Source organism: Quercus lobata, chromosome 5 (genome assembly GCF_001633185.2).
Source record: "Quercus lobata isolate SW786 chromosome 5, ValleyOak3.0 Primary Assembly, whole genome shotgun sequence".
Lineage (NCBI taxonomy): Eukaryota > Viridiplantae > Streptophyta > Magnoliopsida > Fagales > Fagaceae > Quercus > Quercus lobata.
The window spans coordinates 84,975,175-84,992,144 of record NC_044908.1 but is presented as its reverse complement, the minus strand read 5'-3'; the positions used below and the strand labels follow the sequence as shown (position 1 = coordinate 84,992,144).

The following is a 16,970-nucleotide window of genomic DNA, read 5'->3' as shown; positions in this document are numbered from 1 at the left end:
CATATAGAACATGTAATCCAACGGTTGGATTTTCAAAATATGAATTCAATAATAAGTTATTGGGTAGTGCAACATTTTTTAGGTTTAGTGGTTATTTCGGTCATTTTTTAGGTTAGGATGGTATTTTGATCATTTTTTAGTTTTAGGGGGGTATTTTGGTGATTTTTAGGTTTTGGAGATATTCCGGTAATTTTTTTAGGTTTCGGGGGTATTTCGGTTATTTTTTAGGTTTATGGGGTATTTTGATATTTTTTGGGTTTATGGAGTATTTCAATCATTTTTTAAGTTTAGCGGATATTTTGGTGATTTTTAGGTTTCAGGAGTATTTTGGTAATTTTTTAGATTTTGGAGGTATTTTGGTCATTTTTTAGGTTTATGGGGGTATTTTGGTAAATTTTAGGTTTCTGGGGTATTTATGTCATTTTTAGATTTAGGGTGTATTTGGTAATTTTTGAAAGTTTATTGGGTCTAATTGGTTGCTCAGTTAAAACCCAATTAAATTAATTGGGTTTAATTAGGTTAATACCTATTTAATAACCTATAGTTATTAAACTCGGACCGAACATTGACTCAGTTTATGAGTTGGGTCATTCGGTCATTGGTCAAATTGCATGGTCAAATAAAAAAATTAAAAATTAAAAATATATAAAATTAAGTTTGAGAAATCATAACATGAATACGTAAATTAAAAATAAAAATAAAAAGAAAAAAAAATAGGCATATGCCTAAATTAAACTCACCAATATAATTCAAAATCAATATTTCATAAGTAATAACATTAGAAGAAATAAACAAATTAATTTATATTTATTAGTAAAGTTAAGGTCAACTAAAACCTAAAGCAACAAACAAATTCAAAGTAACATAATAGTCAAAACTCAAAGAAGAAACAATGTCACACACTGACACTATACATGACAAAAATAAATAAATAAATAAATAAACCAAAGATGCTTAAACTAAAAAGCAATCAAGAAATAAAGTATAAAAACAAAACCTCAACAAAAGAAGATGGTGGCGTAGAGTTATATGGTCATACTTACATGCTAATTGTTGGCCAAGTACATCTGTTCAGACTTCAAAGCATAAAAAAATTTATGCACAATAGCAGCTCGTAGCAATAGGTTTTAAGAATTGTGAAAACTGAAAATTGATGGTACACGTACAAACTACAAAGTACAAAGTGTGAATCCGTAGGGTAGGGCACTAGGAACAATGCTTTTTTAGATTCTTTTAGGTTTTCTCTTGTTTAAATTACCATCTTATCACACATTTATATAATAAAAGAGTCATTAAAATGGATCTATTAATGTAATTTTACACAATTCACAAATCCGGCCGGGTTAATAAAACCCAACCGGGTCACACAGGTTGCTAAAAACCTATCGAGTTGCACCGGTTTTGATCGGGTCACATACTTTTCCGATCCAATTGATCACCCGACCTGGTCAATGCGCTGGGTCATTGGGTTACCGGTCTGATTGGCCGGGCCGAACCGGGTTTAATAACATTGATTTAACCCAATTAATAATTTTGTGGGTTTGGGTCTTATTTAAGTAGGTAGGTTTGAGTTGGCAAATAGGTTTATTTTGTCACTCCTACCCAACATATAAGATTTAGATTTCATTAGAATAATTTTCATCGGGGAAAAATAAAATAAAGGCGGGCCTTCAATATTTTGGGCGCCAGCCTTCAAAAAAATAAAAATAAAAATTGGGCGCTAGAATTTTTTTTTCTTCATTATAATTATTTTTTCCCTTTAACCCTAAATCCCCAATCTCACGTCTCTCTCTCTCTCTCTCTGTCAGTCACGCCTTTCTCTCTCTCTCTCTCTCTCTCAATCACGCCTCTCTCGGGTACAATTCTTCTTCTATAGAGCCTAAGAAAGTGATGGGTTTTATCATTTTTTTTTAAAGATAATTGTTGCTGCGTTTATCCATGGGTATGGAGAAGTCTAGTTATAATTCCTTTCTGAGATCACTTTTCATTTGGATGAGGGTGATAGTGGGTTTTACGGTTTTTAAAAACTAATTTTATAATCAGTCTCAAGTTATGAGAGTGAAATAGCTTGGACGCATTAAAGGAGCCATGGCCATGGTTACATGTCCATCGACTCGTGATGGACATGTTTGCCATGCTTTGGTAATTTAAAAAAGAATATTATTATTATTATTATTTTTGTCTCTTTAGGACTCATATTAATGAGAATTGATATGCTTATCACCTGACTTTAGATATATTGGTTCTGGAATTTATAGAACACATTGGAAATATATTGATTCTGTTATTTTTGTAGTAACGGTACCAATGTATATAGGGAATCAAAATAATGGAGAACTTATGTAACCAAATACATTTGAAAAAATTTCACATGAACAACAGTATTGTTCTTTATTATGTAGTTTTTCTTGCAAAGTAGCATAATTCATATGCAGTTTTAATTTTCCACTTGTGTAATGAAGGCATTCTTTCTCCGTTTAATCATAAATTAAAGGATAACATATTTTTAGGTTAGGGTGGGGTCTGTACAATTATTAGACTGATTACATAAGATTACATAAGACATTTTAGACTTATTATCATAATTTTACACATAGGTCTAGACTCTAGACTACCAAGTAATAGAATACAAAAATTTCGTTGGCATATCCTTTTTTTGGGAGAACCACATATATCTAGTGTTTTGTTTGTACTATTTTTCAATTCGTATCCCTTAGATCCTAGCTTAGGTTTCATATTCCCTAACAGCTAGAAGCCATAAGTTTAATAATTTATCAATTAATTACTAGTTAGAGCATTTTATACTCTCGAAATAGAGAACAAATTTAGAAAAAAAGACAATTGGCCTTCATTTTTTTGTTATTACAAAATTTGCAGAGGAAAAAGGGTGGTGAGAAATGATTCAGGGGCAACAAACATTGTAGATGTTTATTTGGTCACAGTGATCCTAGAAGTTGTAAAAAAGCGTTGTTTTGATTATTATTGGATGCTGAACTAAAAATTATATTCCTTATGGGAAACCATAACTTGCATAAGAGGAACTGGTCATGTGGCACTAATGAGGACAATAGGAGGTGTTAGTGACACGTTGTAGACTGTCTAAAGCGTCTAGGATCATGTCCTATTCTAAATATGTCTACTTTGCCATTAATAAATTTAAGATTTAGCTTACTTATTTGTCTCAACGTTGCAAACAGCTCCAATTTATTTCTTTGATACTTGTTCATTTGTGCATCTCATAAGTTTACTCATTGTGTGGTAGTAAAAAGTTCTAGCATTAGAAGCTATGTTTTACCTTTATATTGTGACATTCCTCAAAAGATTTGAATATAGAATGGGCTATAGCCACTGGACTTGCATACTACTTGTGTTTGTGATTTCTTTTCTTCTTGCAGTGCACCTAGGTTGCCAGTCATTATCTTGATAACCCTTTTTTTTTTTTTTTTCAGTTTCTAAATAATTTTCCTCCAGCATAGAATTAAGCTTAGTATTCTTCTCTTGGCAGGACCAAACATTTAAAATAGTAGAAGCATCACTAAGGGTTGATGCTCTGGCCAGTGCAAGATTTAAGATTTCGCGATCAAAACTTGTTGACTCAGTCAGGTACCACCTTCTTTATTAATGCAAACTGTCACTTGAATATATTGTTGAGGATTTACAACATATTTTGTTCTGTTTAGTGGTCAAGTTATTGAATAACCAAATGGAGTAATTCCTTAAAGTTCTATATCATGTTAAACTTGGTAACCTTGTGGATTCTTTTGCCATTTGGCCTTAAATATCTCTGCTTACATTGACTAGCGTGGTTGAGTTTGTGGTAATCTCACAAAACTGGTTTAGTTGATCATTTGGGTGTATATGAGGCCCTGCTTGATTTAGTTTTGGTTTATGCCATGGTAGTAGTACACTATCATTGTGTTTTTTAGAATATCAATAAAACCAACTTAATGATTCTTTGCAGTGATCAACTCAACTCAAATATCTTTGGTAAGTGAATATTCCAGCTTAATAATTACTCCTGGCATATTGAAATAATGAGATGTTTATTATTGTTTTGATAGATTTGAGTATTTTGTCATCTTAGAACATATATGAATAATTTATATCGGGTGTTTTCGTTTTGAGTTTTGACTATTACAATATTCTTGAGCAGTGTGAAGTTTTGTTTCATTGATTGCTAAACACATGGTTTCGGTGGGAGAAAGATTGAGAGGGATTGTTCTGCACTTTTGCACTGTGGAAGAGAGACTGTTTGTTTTGCTTCTGTTACTGCATTTTTACACTGTGGAAGAGAGACCGACTGAGGAGGAGGAAGAATTTGTGAGGGAAAGCTAAAAAGGAAAGGTAAAGACCAGACTTTTTTTCTTTTAGAGACGTAAAGACTAAACTTAAAAGTGATGACTTGGGGAAACTTAAATAGGGTTGGGTGCTTTTCATGATATATTTTAAAACTAAATATTGTTGTGAAATATTTTAAAACTTTGTTGTTTCTCTCCTTGCATTACGTTCTGATAAAACTCTTAGTTCCTCGCTTAAGTCTATAGTTCTTCTCCTCTCCCCATCAGAAAGACCCCAAGGCCTCAACTATTATATTCTTTTTAATACTATCAATTTATAATATTTCAATTTTCATTTTTTGGTGGACAATGAATATATTATATTTTGGATAAGGAATAGACTTTTTTTTCCACTCTAAAGAGTAACCTTTTCTTTCATGCTGTTACTATGGAAACCCTGAAAATAACCAAACTAACTTTTTCCTTTTTTAATTAAAAAAATCCAATAAACTTTTCAAGTCACGTAAATAAAAGGTGATGTTATGGAAACTCTTGAATTCTATTCCAATCGTGCGTGTATATCTAAAATGACTTAAATCTTGGATACACAGTATAAGTTTTAAACTTATTTTGCTCACACTCATTTTTCAATATGGAATTAACCCACTATTTTTTCTTTTGAGAATACTAAGTATTTTTAATATAGACACACATGGGGAGAGGGGAGAAGGTTTTTCACACATGGGGAGAAGGGAGAAGGTTTTTTAAAAAACCTTCTCCCCTCTCCCTGTGTGTGTGTTAAAAATATTTAGTATTTGTAAAAATAAAAAAAATAAAAAAATTCCAATCGTGAGTACTAACAACTGCAAAAATTGGTTTTCATTTGAAATTAAAATAAGAATTCAATTCTAAAATTCATTATAGGATATAGGTCAATCATGTGGATCCTTTTTGTTTTATTGAGTTTCTATTCCTCTTCAATTTTACTACTAATAATAGTTAAATTATTGCTTGAATTCTATGAAAATTTTCTAGCTTTAAATAATACAATTCATCTTGATTATTGATATTATGGTTTTATTTTGGTGTTTTGAATTGCGCTAAGAGTCAAGTAACTTAATTAGTTGGTATTTTTTTGTGTTAATTTTCAAGTCATTCACAAGGTTCAAATCCTCCCTCCCCAATGCAACTATAAAAAATTTGGCGTTCTTTAATTCTATATCAAGACTGGTGTTGATTATTTCCTCAATTATGACAACCATTAAAATGATAATTTATTTGGTTTCTTTTACATTTATATTGCAATAAAATTCACAATTTCTCTTTGCGTCCATTGATTTATATATCTTTAATCTTTGAAATATGGTGGTACTGGTGGGTCTAGATACTGGTAGTTATTAACCCTAAAAGTTTTTTTAAAAAATAAATCAAAGAATTATTAGATTTTACATGCTTTTGCTAACAAGATATTTAAAATTGAATAATAAATAAAGTAGCACATGTATTGGACAGGTTAAAATGCTGGTTAAAAAATTTTATAGACTAAATTGTGCATTTTTTTTTTGGGTGCAATTCTTGCCTTAATTTAATGATATTATATATATATATATATATATATATAAATTGATCGGAAATACCTGTACAAATCACAATATGACACCAATCTAAACATAATAGTATTCAAACTATACCTCTAGAAACCAATTACAGGGCCTATACAATCAAGGAGAAAATGGGCTTTTGCCCTTTTTTTTTTTTTTAAAAAAAAAATCCAGCATTTTGTATTTTTGTCCCATTTCCCAAACTAATTAGGAAAATGCTCTTATTTTGAAATTCGATATTCTAAAACTTGAGTTTTAATTTAAAACTCGATTTTCTAAAAATTGAGTTCCAATTTAAAACTCGATTTTTGGACAATCGAGTTATAACAAACTGAAAATTAAAAAATAAAATAAAAATAGTGGCGTTTTAAGAAGCCTATAATGATGTTGAAACTCGATTTTGAGAAAATCGAGTTTTAAAACAGGGGCATTTTCCTAAATAGTTTGGAAAAGAAGGCAAAATGCTGGATTTTTTAAGCGAAAGGGGCAAAGGCTAATTTTCTCCATATAGTCAATGTATTTACAATTCTAAAATACACAGTAATTAGGAACACACTATTAGTTGTAGATTGGATGCTTTCCTGTTGAATATTTTACAAGGGAATTCCGGCTTCTAATAAAGCTTCATTAATTCTTGATAAGAACCCAATTTATGGAATGAAGAAGATTAGGAATAGTTCTTCAAGGAAACTATTCCTCTTAGAGATTTAGAACACAGAGAGAAGAGGAAGAACTCCTAGAGAGAAGAAGATACTTTTGCTTATTATTTCCAAAGATGGTGGATTACAAGTAACCTTAGCCCTTTATAGCAACTAATCAACAATCAACTACAATTATACATTCTATTACAAGTTGCTAGGCACTAACATTACAACTAACTAAATGATGGCTCAACAACCTATCTCAACTAACTGCCAACTCAAATAGCTTAGCAACTCAATCTCTTAGTTACTGTGCTGTTCACCCAATTAAGTAAGCCATCTAGCTAGTTCTAGTCAATTCCTATCATTCCTTCCCCTTTGAAACACCTTGTGCACAAGGTGTAGGTGAGGGAACTATACCAACCATGCCCTTGAAAGCGCTCAAGTCAAGTGTTGATGCATCAATAGCAATTGGTACAACAGTTTTCAAGAATATCAAGGGTGATCTTTCAATTGCACAATACTTTAAGGACTATTTTGATTACCTGGGAGATGTGCCCTTCTTAAGAAACTTGTACTTGCCTTGATTTTTGTGCCTTCCCAATAAAATTCCATATTAGTTCTAGGTAAGGATCCTTGAGTCTCATTATATTTTTCACTTCACAACATTAATTCAAACCTCATAAATTTTTCTTGATTTTGTGCACTCCACAAAAACTTTTGTTGGGAAAATGAAAACTTTGTTGTTTCTCTCCTTGCATTACCTTCTTATAAAACTCTTGGTTCCTCGCTAAAGTCTATAGTTCTACTCCTCTCCCCATTGAGAAAGTCCCCTAGACCTCAATCACTAAATTATTTGCAACAATATCAATTTATAAGACTTCAATTTCTATTCTTTAGTGGACAATGAGTACGTTATATTTTTTACAAGGAATAAACTTTCCTTCCACTCTAAAGAATAAAAATTTTCTTTCACACTAAGAAAACCAAAAAAATAACCAAACTAATTTTTTTCTTTATTTAATAAAAAAATCCAATAAGCTTTTCAAACAAATCCCCAAAAAAATGGATGTGGTAAAACTTAGAGAAATCCTAGACCTATAATAATCAAGTTATTTCATCTGACTTCGGGTTTTGTTTTTGTCCAATCAATCATATTTTACTCATTTTTCTTATAGGGGTTGAAAATTGGTGGGATAGTAGGATAGGCCCCACACTCTAAATCCTATAAAATAAGTTAATAAAAGGTGAAGTTATGGAATGTGGAAATTATAGGATATAGGCTAGTCAGTTTTGTGGATCTTTTTTGTTTTATTGAGTTTCTATTCTTCTTCAATTTTACTACTAATAATAGTTCAATTATTGCTTAAATTTTATGAAAATTTTCAAGCTTTAAATAGTGCAATTCATCTTGATTATTGATATATGGTTTTAATTTATTGTTCTTGAATTGTGTTAAGAGCCTTGTAGTTCAATTAGTTGATATGTTTAGGCGTTTCCAAGTGATTTAGGGTTTAAATCTCTCCTCCCCATTTCAACTATAAAAAAGTTGGTGTTCTTGAATTGTATATCAAAATTGGTGTTGATTAATTCCTCAATTATGACAACAATTAAAATGACAATGATCATTCTCAAAAAAGAATTAACTATAAAAAATTTATAATTTCTCTTTGCATCTATTGATTTATATATCTTTAAATCTCTGAAATATGGTGGCGACTGGTTGGTCTATATACTAACAAAAAATAGTATTATCTCACATCAAAAAAAAAAAAAAAAAGTGTTATCTTAAAAATAGGATTCTATCATGGTTATTAACCCTAAAAATCAATAAAAATCAAATAATTATTGGATTTTACATGTTTTGCTAACATGATATTTAAAATTGAATAATAAATAAAGCGGAGCATGCATTGTGCATTTTTTTGCAATTCTTGTCTAAATTAAATTAAATTAAATTATATTGTATATATTGATCGGAATTACATGTACAAAGCACAACAAAACATCAATCTAAACACAATTGTATTTAAATTTTAAACTACACCTAGATAACCATTACAGGGCCTATACAATCAATGTATTTACCATTCCGAGATACACTTATAAGTCAAAACCCACTATTAATTACTAGGAGGTTAGGATGCTTTCCTGTTGAATATTCTACAAGGGTGTTCCCAACTTCTACATAAACCTTCATTTCTCCACTGATTTAGTGTAGTTGCCTCTTTCACAATAGGGGTTCGAATGGGGAAAAATGGGAATGGATTAGGGTTTTGGAGATTGTTGAGGGCCACCACAAACATAGCAAAGACATTTTGAAGTTACCTAGCTACTACAACGAGCATCTGGTTCTGAATTCAGGTATTGATTTTTGAACGATTCCATTTAATTGATTATTTTTTAATTTAGAGAAGAGAATTTTATTATCTATTAGGATAAGGATAGAAAAATTAGGAATTAGATTTACGCTACACTACGCTACAGAGTATAATACCATCTAATATAATACTACTACTAGTATATATTTGTTTTGGTTTTGGTTTTTCAAAAATTGATGATGAGAAAAGTTGTTATTGGTGACAGGGAAGTTTGAAGTTTGAATTGGAAATAGAGAGATTAAAGGGGAGTGATGGAGGGCGATATCTCGCCAACATCAACATCAACATCAACATCAAGAAGCCTATTACCAGTACCCTCTCATCCGTTCACTGGCACCATCGTTTGGCTGGTGAATTTCATTACCGAGTTTCAGAACACATATTTGTTGAAAAAAGAAGATGCTGAACGCTTCTTCTATGTGGAGAGGCTGAAGGAGTGGTTATTGATGTTAAGGCCTGGGTTGATAACTGCGCACAAGGAAATTGGCAGCTCAAGCAAAAACAAACTTCCATTCCGTGAGTGGTACTGCAAAGTGAAGGATTTGGTATATGAAGTAGAAGATTTATTTGAAGACATTGAATTGGAGATTAGAGCCGAGTCTTACGAGTCTCCTCCATTATCGTGTGAGCTCTTTGAAGAGTTACTTGAAGATGAAGACGGCATGGATTTGGAACTTACTTATCTATGAAGCACGGGTGCGTTTCGGGACTCGGGTGCGGGTGCAGGTGCGGGTGCGGGTGCGGGTGCAGGACTTGGCAATTTTTGAAAAAATAGGGTGCGGGTGCGGGTGCGGCGGGACTCGGCGATTAAAAAATTATTAAAAATATGTTTATTTATATTTTCTATATATTTTTACTATTAAAATATTTTTAAAAAACACATTAATATACTTGATTCACAAAAAAAAAGAAAGAATAAGGCAAGAAACGCATCTGAGGTCAGAAATTCGGCCTCTCCGACGAGTTTAAAGGCCGATTTCGGCCTGTTTCAGCCGTATCGGCCGTATCAGTCGTCGGCCGATATGGACCAATTCTGGCCGATTCTGGCCGGTTCGGTGCGAATCGAAGCCGATTCGGCTCGAATCGAGCTGCGTTGGCGTAAATCTAAGAAAAAAAAAAACACAGACGCGGCACTGACGCGCGGTGAACCGCATCAGACGCCGCGTCCCGCGTCGCGCCGCGTTGGACTCGGGTGCGGCACCCTCCCAGCCGCGTCCGTGCATTCTAGAGATTAAGTACCTTTGGTCTCTAAAAAAACATTCACATTCTGCACTTCCTCCTCCTTCACAAACACAAACATTAACATTGTGGTCATTATTGCTTCAAAGGCAGCGAAGGGCAAACGAGTATCTCTTTCTCGAAAATTATATTCCTGCCCATATGCTTTGTACGGTAAAAAGAATGTCCCTCATTATGGCACATCTAGAAAATCTTGTTGAAGAAATGCACTCTTTACCCTCACCCTCACTACCTCCGTTCTCCTCCTCCTCGTGTAGTAACAAAAAAAACCCAGGATATGATTTACTTCCTTGGTATTTGAGAAGATGCCTGGAATTCTGCTTCATATTCACCCCTGGTTTCACCTTTTACAAGAAAGATTTGGTCTTATTATGGGTAGCTGGGGGACTTGTTCACCCTGTTGCTGGACGTAGCTTGGAGGAGGAAGCAAGCCATTACTTTGATCTAATGGTGTCTTGGAACTACTTTCTGGTCGCATATCCAGATCACCCTGAACCAGCTTTTACATCATTGGACCTGGACCTAGACCCTCCTCTGTACAAACTAAGATTTGACTGGATAAACATTGATCGCTTTACCATGGACCATGAATTCGTGCGCCACTGTCTGTTTGATGGTCTTGTCTCAGAGAAGGCACGCCATGCATCTATGGGTCGCTGTTCCATATCTGAAGGATGGCTACAACCTTCAAGGGGTTTACGCACAATCTTCCTTAGGAGGAGAGGCACCCACTGTTACTCCAACTCTCCATTGAATGATGCTGGGCAATTGTTCCTAAAGGTAAGATTCCTACGTGTACTTGATCTGTCACATGCCGGTTTCAAAAGTCTTCCAGATTATGTTTGTGACTTGCTCCATCTTAGGTCTCTAAATCTCTCCTATAATCCAATCGAGACATTGAGTAGATCAATCATCAATCTCTTTCGGCTTCGAACCCTGAACCTCTTTCGTTGTCATGAATTGACCAGCATTCCTGACAACCTGTGCTTGTTGTCTAACCTGCGCCATCTTGTTATTAGTCTTGTTAAATTGAATTTGATGCCTACATTTATTGGGAGATTGACCTCTCTTCAAACACTACTTCAATTCACCATCCTAAGGAAAGATGGGTGTCAAATTGCAGAGCTAAGAAACCTAAATAACCTTTGTGGGGAGCTTAGCATTGAAAATCTCGAGAATGTGGCAACTTTGGATGAGGCTAAGGGAGCAAGGTTGCATCTCAAGACTGGTATTCACAAATTATCCTTGGTTTGGTCCGAAAACGAACCTAATGCAAATTTTGACATTGCCCGAGGTCTTTGACCTCATTGCAACCTCAAGGTTTTGAAGATTTACAACTATAATTCCAAGTTTCCATCTTGGGTGTCAAATCCTTCATTCACACATCTTATATCTATCACCCTGACCAAATGTTTAATTGAAGAGCTCCCACCATTTGGTCCATTGCCTCTCTTGAAATCTCTTCAAATTGTGAATGTTAATGGGGTTAAACATATTGGCCCCAACTTCTACAGATGGGGAATTGTCAAAATTGCTTTCCCATCTTTACTTTCACTAAAAATTTGGCATATGAATGATTTGGAAACTTGGGCTCAGTGCAAATCCAGTGACTTCCCAGTGCTAAAAAAAATTTATCTGAGCGGCTGCAAGAAGTTGAAGAATCTCCCTAAGATGCGGCCACTTGTCAAAATAAAGATTTTCGATTGCCCGAAATTTTCACATGTTAGCGGTTCAAATTGATCTTTCAAACATATAGTAATCCTTTTTCAGGTACAATATTCCTCTGTTGTTTTGGTTTGTTTTGTTTTTTGTTTTTTTTTTGTTTTTGTTTTTTTGTTTTTTTTCTCAAGTAATATGATTCCTTTGTGTAAACTAGCTTCTTAATTTGACCTGGTTTAGTATATATGTTATCTACTTCTTCTTTTTTCTTTTTTTGTAGCATTTCACAATGTTATGGTTGTTATCAGCAGACACTGTAAAATTAGAAGTTACAATTACAATTAAAGGGGAACAATGTAAGTTGTTCTTTTGTATGTTGTCTTTGAGCTTTTATTAATATATTCTGATCAATAAAACTCTTACTTACCTATTAAAAAAGATAGTAGATATTGCTTTGAGTGATTTGGGGAATATAAACTTGACTCATCATGCTCCTTCTCTTCTAAGTTCTTGGTGAAGGGTGAGGTTGTGGGCTCAGGACCCATTGGATGTGTGTGTAACTTACCAAAAATAAATAAAAATCTTGACTTCTTGTTATGAGTTTAGTTTGTACCTGCCAATGAGCTCCAAACTCAAATGTAGTTTCCTTCCTTTATAATAATTGGGTTGAATCTGAGATTATGAGCCCAAAACTGACTTTAACCTACCAATGAAAAATAAAAACTTGATTTGTAACCTGAAGGCTGAAGTTCAACTTGTATGCGGTGTCCTATTGTCAATGCTAGCTTCTTTTCTTCTTTTTTCCCTTGAAGTTTCTTGGCCTCTTGTGTCAGCTTTGTGATTTATAGGAAATAAATCATATATGAGTGATACAGGGTGCAGCCTATCCCACAAGAAGTATACAAGATAAAATATTAATTTTCATATAGAAATATTTGGAAGTCTTAGGATGCCTTGCATTTCCGTGGGTGTATACTCTTGCATACTTCTTAGGTTATGCCCATTTGGCATGATTGGTAATATTTTAAAACTAAAAAACAAATGATGTCCTAAATACTAAGCTGGTGAGAACTTCCATAACAAGAAAGATTTTGGTTGCCTAGATCTAGCTAATTTTCCAAGATTAGGAGTGATCTTCAAAACATATTAAGGTTTTCATACTCAAAAATGAATCTCAATGAGTTATTAAAGCTACTTTGTGTCTCCTTTTTTAGCTTGTTTTTTCACCTGGATTACAATTCAGGTGATATATCAATCCCTACTAGTTCTCCTGGATGACTTGATACACGGTTTTGAGAAATGCAGAAGAGAGAAAGAGTCAGTCACGTAGAAATGCTAAATTAAATGGGTAGTAATGAAAACAAATTTTTTTAATGAAAAAGAAATTTACTAAATTAAATGAGTAGTAATGAATGTTATTGATAAATATAAGAAAGCATAAAAAAAATTATTAAAATTACTTTTATAAAATTGATGACACGTGGATAAAATTGCCTAATAAAATTACTTTAATGAAAAAGTACGCGTTGTTATATTTTATATTTAGAACAATTTTTTAAGAAATTTCTTTTTATATTTATGTTCTTATTTTAAGATATTTCTAATTGTAAAAGAAAATTATATAAGTAAATATAATTTCATAAATCACATATCATGTGCTTAATGAGATAAATTTATAGTGGATTTCATAAAGCACATGACATATAAGTAATATGAATATTGCATAAAGCACTTTATTTAAAAATTTGGTGACGACATTTTTGACAAAAATCAGGATTAAATCAATCCTAAATAACATGGACGTGATAAAAATAATTCAAAGCTAATTGGCATAGTAAGAAATGAAAAACACTAATTGGATACTCATCATTACATTTTATACAAGAGAACTTTATAATAAACTTGTATTATCTTTTTCTATTTCTCTACACATATATTCTAAAAAAAATATAAAATAGTGAAATAATTGTTTTTGTATCATTAAAATCTTATATAAAAGATAGGCTAACAATATATATATGTGTGTGTGTTTTGAATTAAATTTGCTATTTTCTTACCAAATTATTTCTAACAAATAGTTTTGCGATAGTTTTGCCATCTCATTAGTGCAACTTGCTGATGGCATAAGGAAAAGCCCCTAGATTTACTTGTGAAAACAATCAAAGTCTAGAGGATAGTCAAGTGAAGCGCGTGGAGGAAAAACAAGATAAGTATGGTCACTTATACGTGTGTGTGTTGAATTAAATTTGCTACTTTCATATCAAATTATTTAATTTCTGCATCTTCTTAAATTAGATTTTTTTTTTCTAATAAATTTTTTTGCCATCTCATTAGTGCATCGGCTGGTGGAATAAGGTAAAACCCTATGAAGCACGGGTACGTTTCGGAACTCGGGTGCGGGTGCGGGACTCAGCAATTTTTGAAAAAGTAGGGTGCGGGTGCAGCGGAACTCGGCGATTAAAAAATTATTAAAAATATTTTTATTTATATTTTCTATATATTTTTGCTATTAAAATATTCTTAAAAAACACATTAATATACTTGATTCACAAAACAAAGAAAGAAGAAGGCAAGAAACGCATCTGAGGTTAGAATTTCGGCTTCTTTGGTGAGTTTCAAGGCCGATTTCGACCTGTTCCGGCCTGTTTTGACCATATCAATCGCCGGCCGATATGGCCCAATTCTGGCTGAATCAGCCTGGTTCGGTGCGAATCGAAACTGATTCGACGCGAATCGAGCTGAGTCGGCGCGAATCTAAGGAAAAAAAAAAAAAAAAACTCAGACGCGGCACCGACGTGCGGTCAATCGCGTTGGACGCCGCGTCCCGGGTCACGCTGCGTCTGACTCGGGTGCGGCACCCTCCCAGCTACGTCCGTGCTTTCTAGGTAAAACCCCTACATTTACTTGGCAAAACAACCAAAAGTCCACAGGACAATCAACCAAATTTATAAAAAAAAAAAAAGAAGGAAAATTTCACAAAAATTAGACAAAAAAGGGTTTCAAATATATCCTCTTCCTCATTCAGAAAGAAACTTCTCAAGCTTACTTGGCAATAAAGACCGAGTGAGGTTGTGTTTCTGTGTGAATCTTTGACTCCTTTTGTCAGTTTCTCTCCTTCTCCTCTATCTCTTCTTTTCCATGAATTTCTCAGTCTTTCTCTAATATATTTTCTCTTCAAGTTGTTTTATTGATTTGTTTTCAAACTCTTTAGTGCTTTACAGTGGTAAGCACAAAAGCCAAAGATCGGTCTATGGAAGAAGTACAGTGACTAGCTATGTTTAGTCACCAAAAAAAAGAAGCCAAAAGTCAAAGCTAGCCTATGTAGCACGGGTGTGTTTCGGGACTCAGATGCGGGTGCGGTGGGACTCGGCGATTAAAAAATTATTAAAAATATTTTTATTTATATTTTCTATATATTTTTACTATTAAAATATTTTAAAAAAACACATTACTATGTTTTGATTCACAAACCAAAGAAAGAAGAAGGCAAGAAACACATTAATATGGCTCTGAGGTGAGAATTTCAGATTTTCCAGCCAGATTCAAGGCAGATTTCGGCCTTTTTGGCATGTTTTGGCCGTATCGGTCGCCGGTTGATACGAATCGATATTGCCGATACGGCACGATTCTGGCTGAATCAGCCCGGTTCAAAGCGAATCGAAACTGATTCGGCGCGAATTGAGCTGTGTCGGCACGAATCAAGTTGAGTCGGCCCGAATCTGAGGAAAAAAAAAAAAAAAAAACTCAGACGTGGCACCGACGCGCGAGCAACCGCGTCGAACACCGCATCCCGTTTCGGGCCGCGTCGGACGCGAGTGCGGCACCCTCCCAGCCTCATCCGTGCTTTCTAGAAGCTAGCTATACCTGCAAATGGAAAAGCATGCATCAAGCAACCTGCACTCACATGATAATGGTCTCCCTAGATTCAGATTGAGAGATCAACGTAGTCTTACTTACATCTTTAAGGAAAGAAATTACTGCACCTTCAAAACTGTAAAAAATAAGACTTTCTCTTTGGTGAAAGAAATAATATGCAAGACCTTTTATATGCAAGACTTTCTCTTGTATAAAACCTTCCTTTTTAATATGCAAGACACCTGAACCAATTCACGCTCATCGATGCCAAGATTAAGCAGCTACTATAGACAAAACTAGATCTTACATTTTATTTTATTTTTTTTTTATATATATATATATATATTGTAAAACTACATTTTAACTTTATTTACATTTTTTTTTTTCTTGTGATGTTAATATATATATATGATGATGCCGAAAAAATCACCAGTGAGTTATACAATTCTCGCACACTCGCAACTATACCTGCACAACAACATGAAAGGAACTAACAAAAAGCACCAGTGTGGTGCCAACCAAATACCCTCTAAAGGTCAAGTCAGAATGTTTTCACAACTCTAGAGTATCATAGCTGGAGTGAATTATGCATACCTGTTTTCTGAGGGTCTTTGGGCTTTTATAGTGGTGTAGAATTGAATTATTATGTTTGCGTAGCAAGTCTTTTCCATATAGGGAAGATCCTCATTAATGAGCGTATCTTCTGGAATCTTCTTTGTATTAGAATTCTATTCGTATTGGGATTCTATGGACTAGAGTTAACCGTGAGGCGCAAGTCATTTCCATTTAGGATTTCTTGCGGCCCATATAATGAATAATTAAGTGCCACGTTGCCTTTTGGTCCGTCCACCCCTTTTGTCCGTCCACGTAGGATCCGTCTATTATTGGCCCATTTGTTTAACAAGCCGTTCATATAATCTGATCTGTCACCTCCAATATTCTTCCTCTTCAATATATATTTTAAAAAAAATTATTTGATTAAGTATAATTTAATTTCCTTAATGATTATTCTAAAAAAAATTTCTTAAAAATGCCACTGTATGTTGACATTATTAAGGCTCACAAGCTCTGAGAAGCTAAATATATAATTGTATACACCTCTAGCATAACATAGTTTTTTGACCGGTAGAAACCTTCAACTATAATAGTCTAACATTTTGATATGTGCTGCATTCTTTAAATGATATATATGTGTGTGTATGATTTTTCATATCATGTAAGACTTTAAAAAATCTTGTAAAAATATGACATAAATATACGTATGTACATATGTATTTTTTTTTTTTTGGTAAACTGGGATTTTATTAAACACAACTA

General features: G+C 33.5%; 1 protein-coding gene across 1 annotated transcript; it reads left to right on the top strand.

Annotated features, from left to right (window-relative positions):
• The first annotated feature begins 10,301 nt into the window (after positions 1–10,301).
• LOC115991348 (putative disease resistance RPP13-like protein 1) lies at positions 10,302–11,441 on the top strand. The gene has a single exon (XM_031115051.1). The coding sequence runs from the start codon at positions 10,302–10,304 to the stop codon at positions 11,439–11,441; it is 1,140 nt and encodes a 379-aa protein (XP_030970911.1).
• The last annotated feature ends 5,529 nt before the right edge of the window (positions 11,442–16,970 follow it).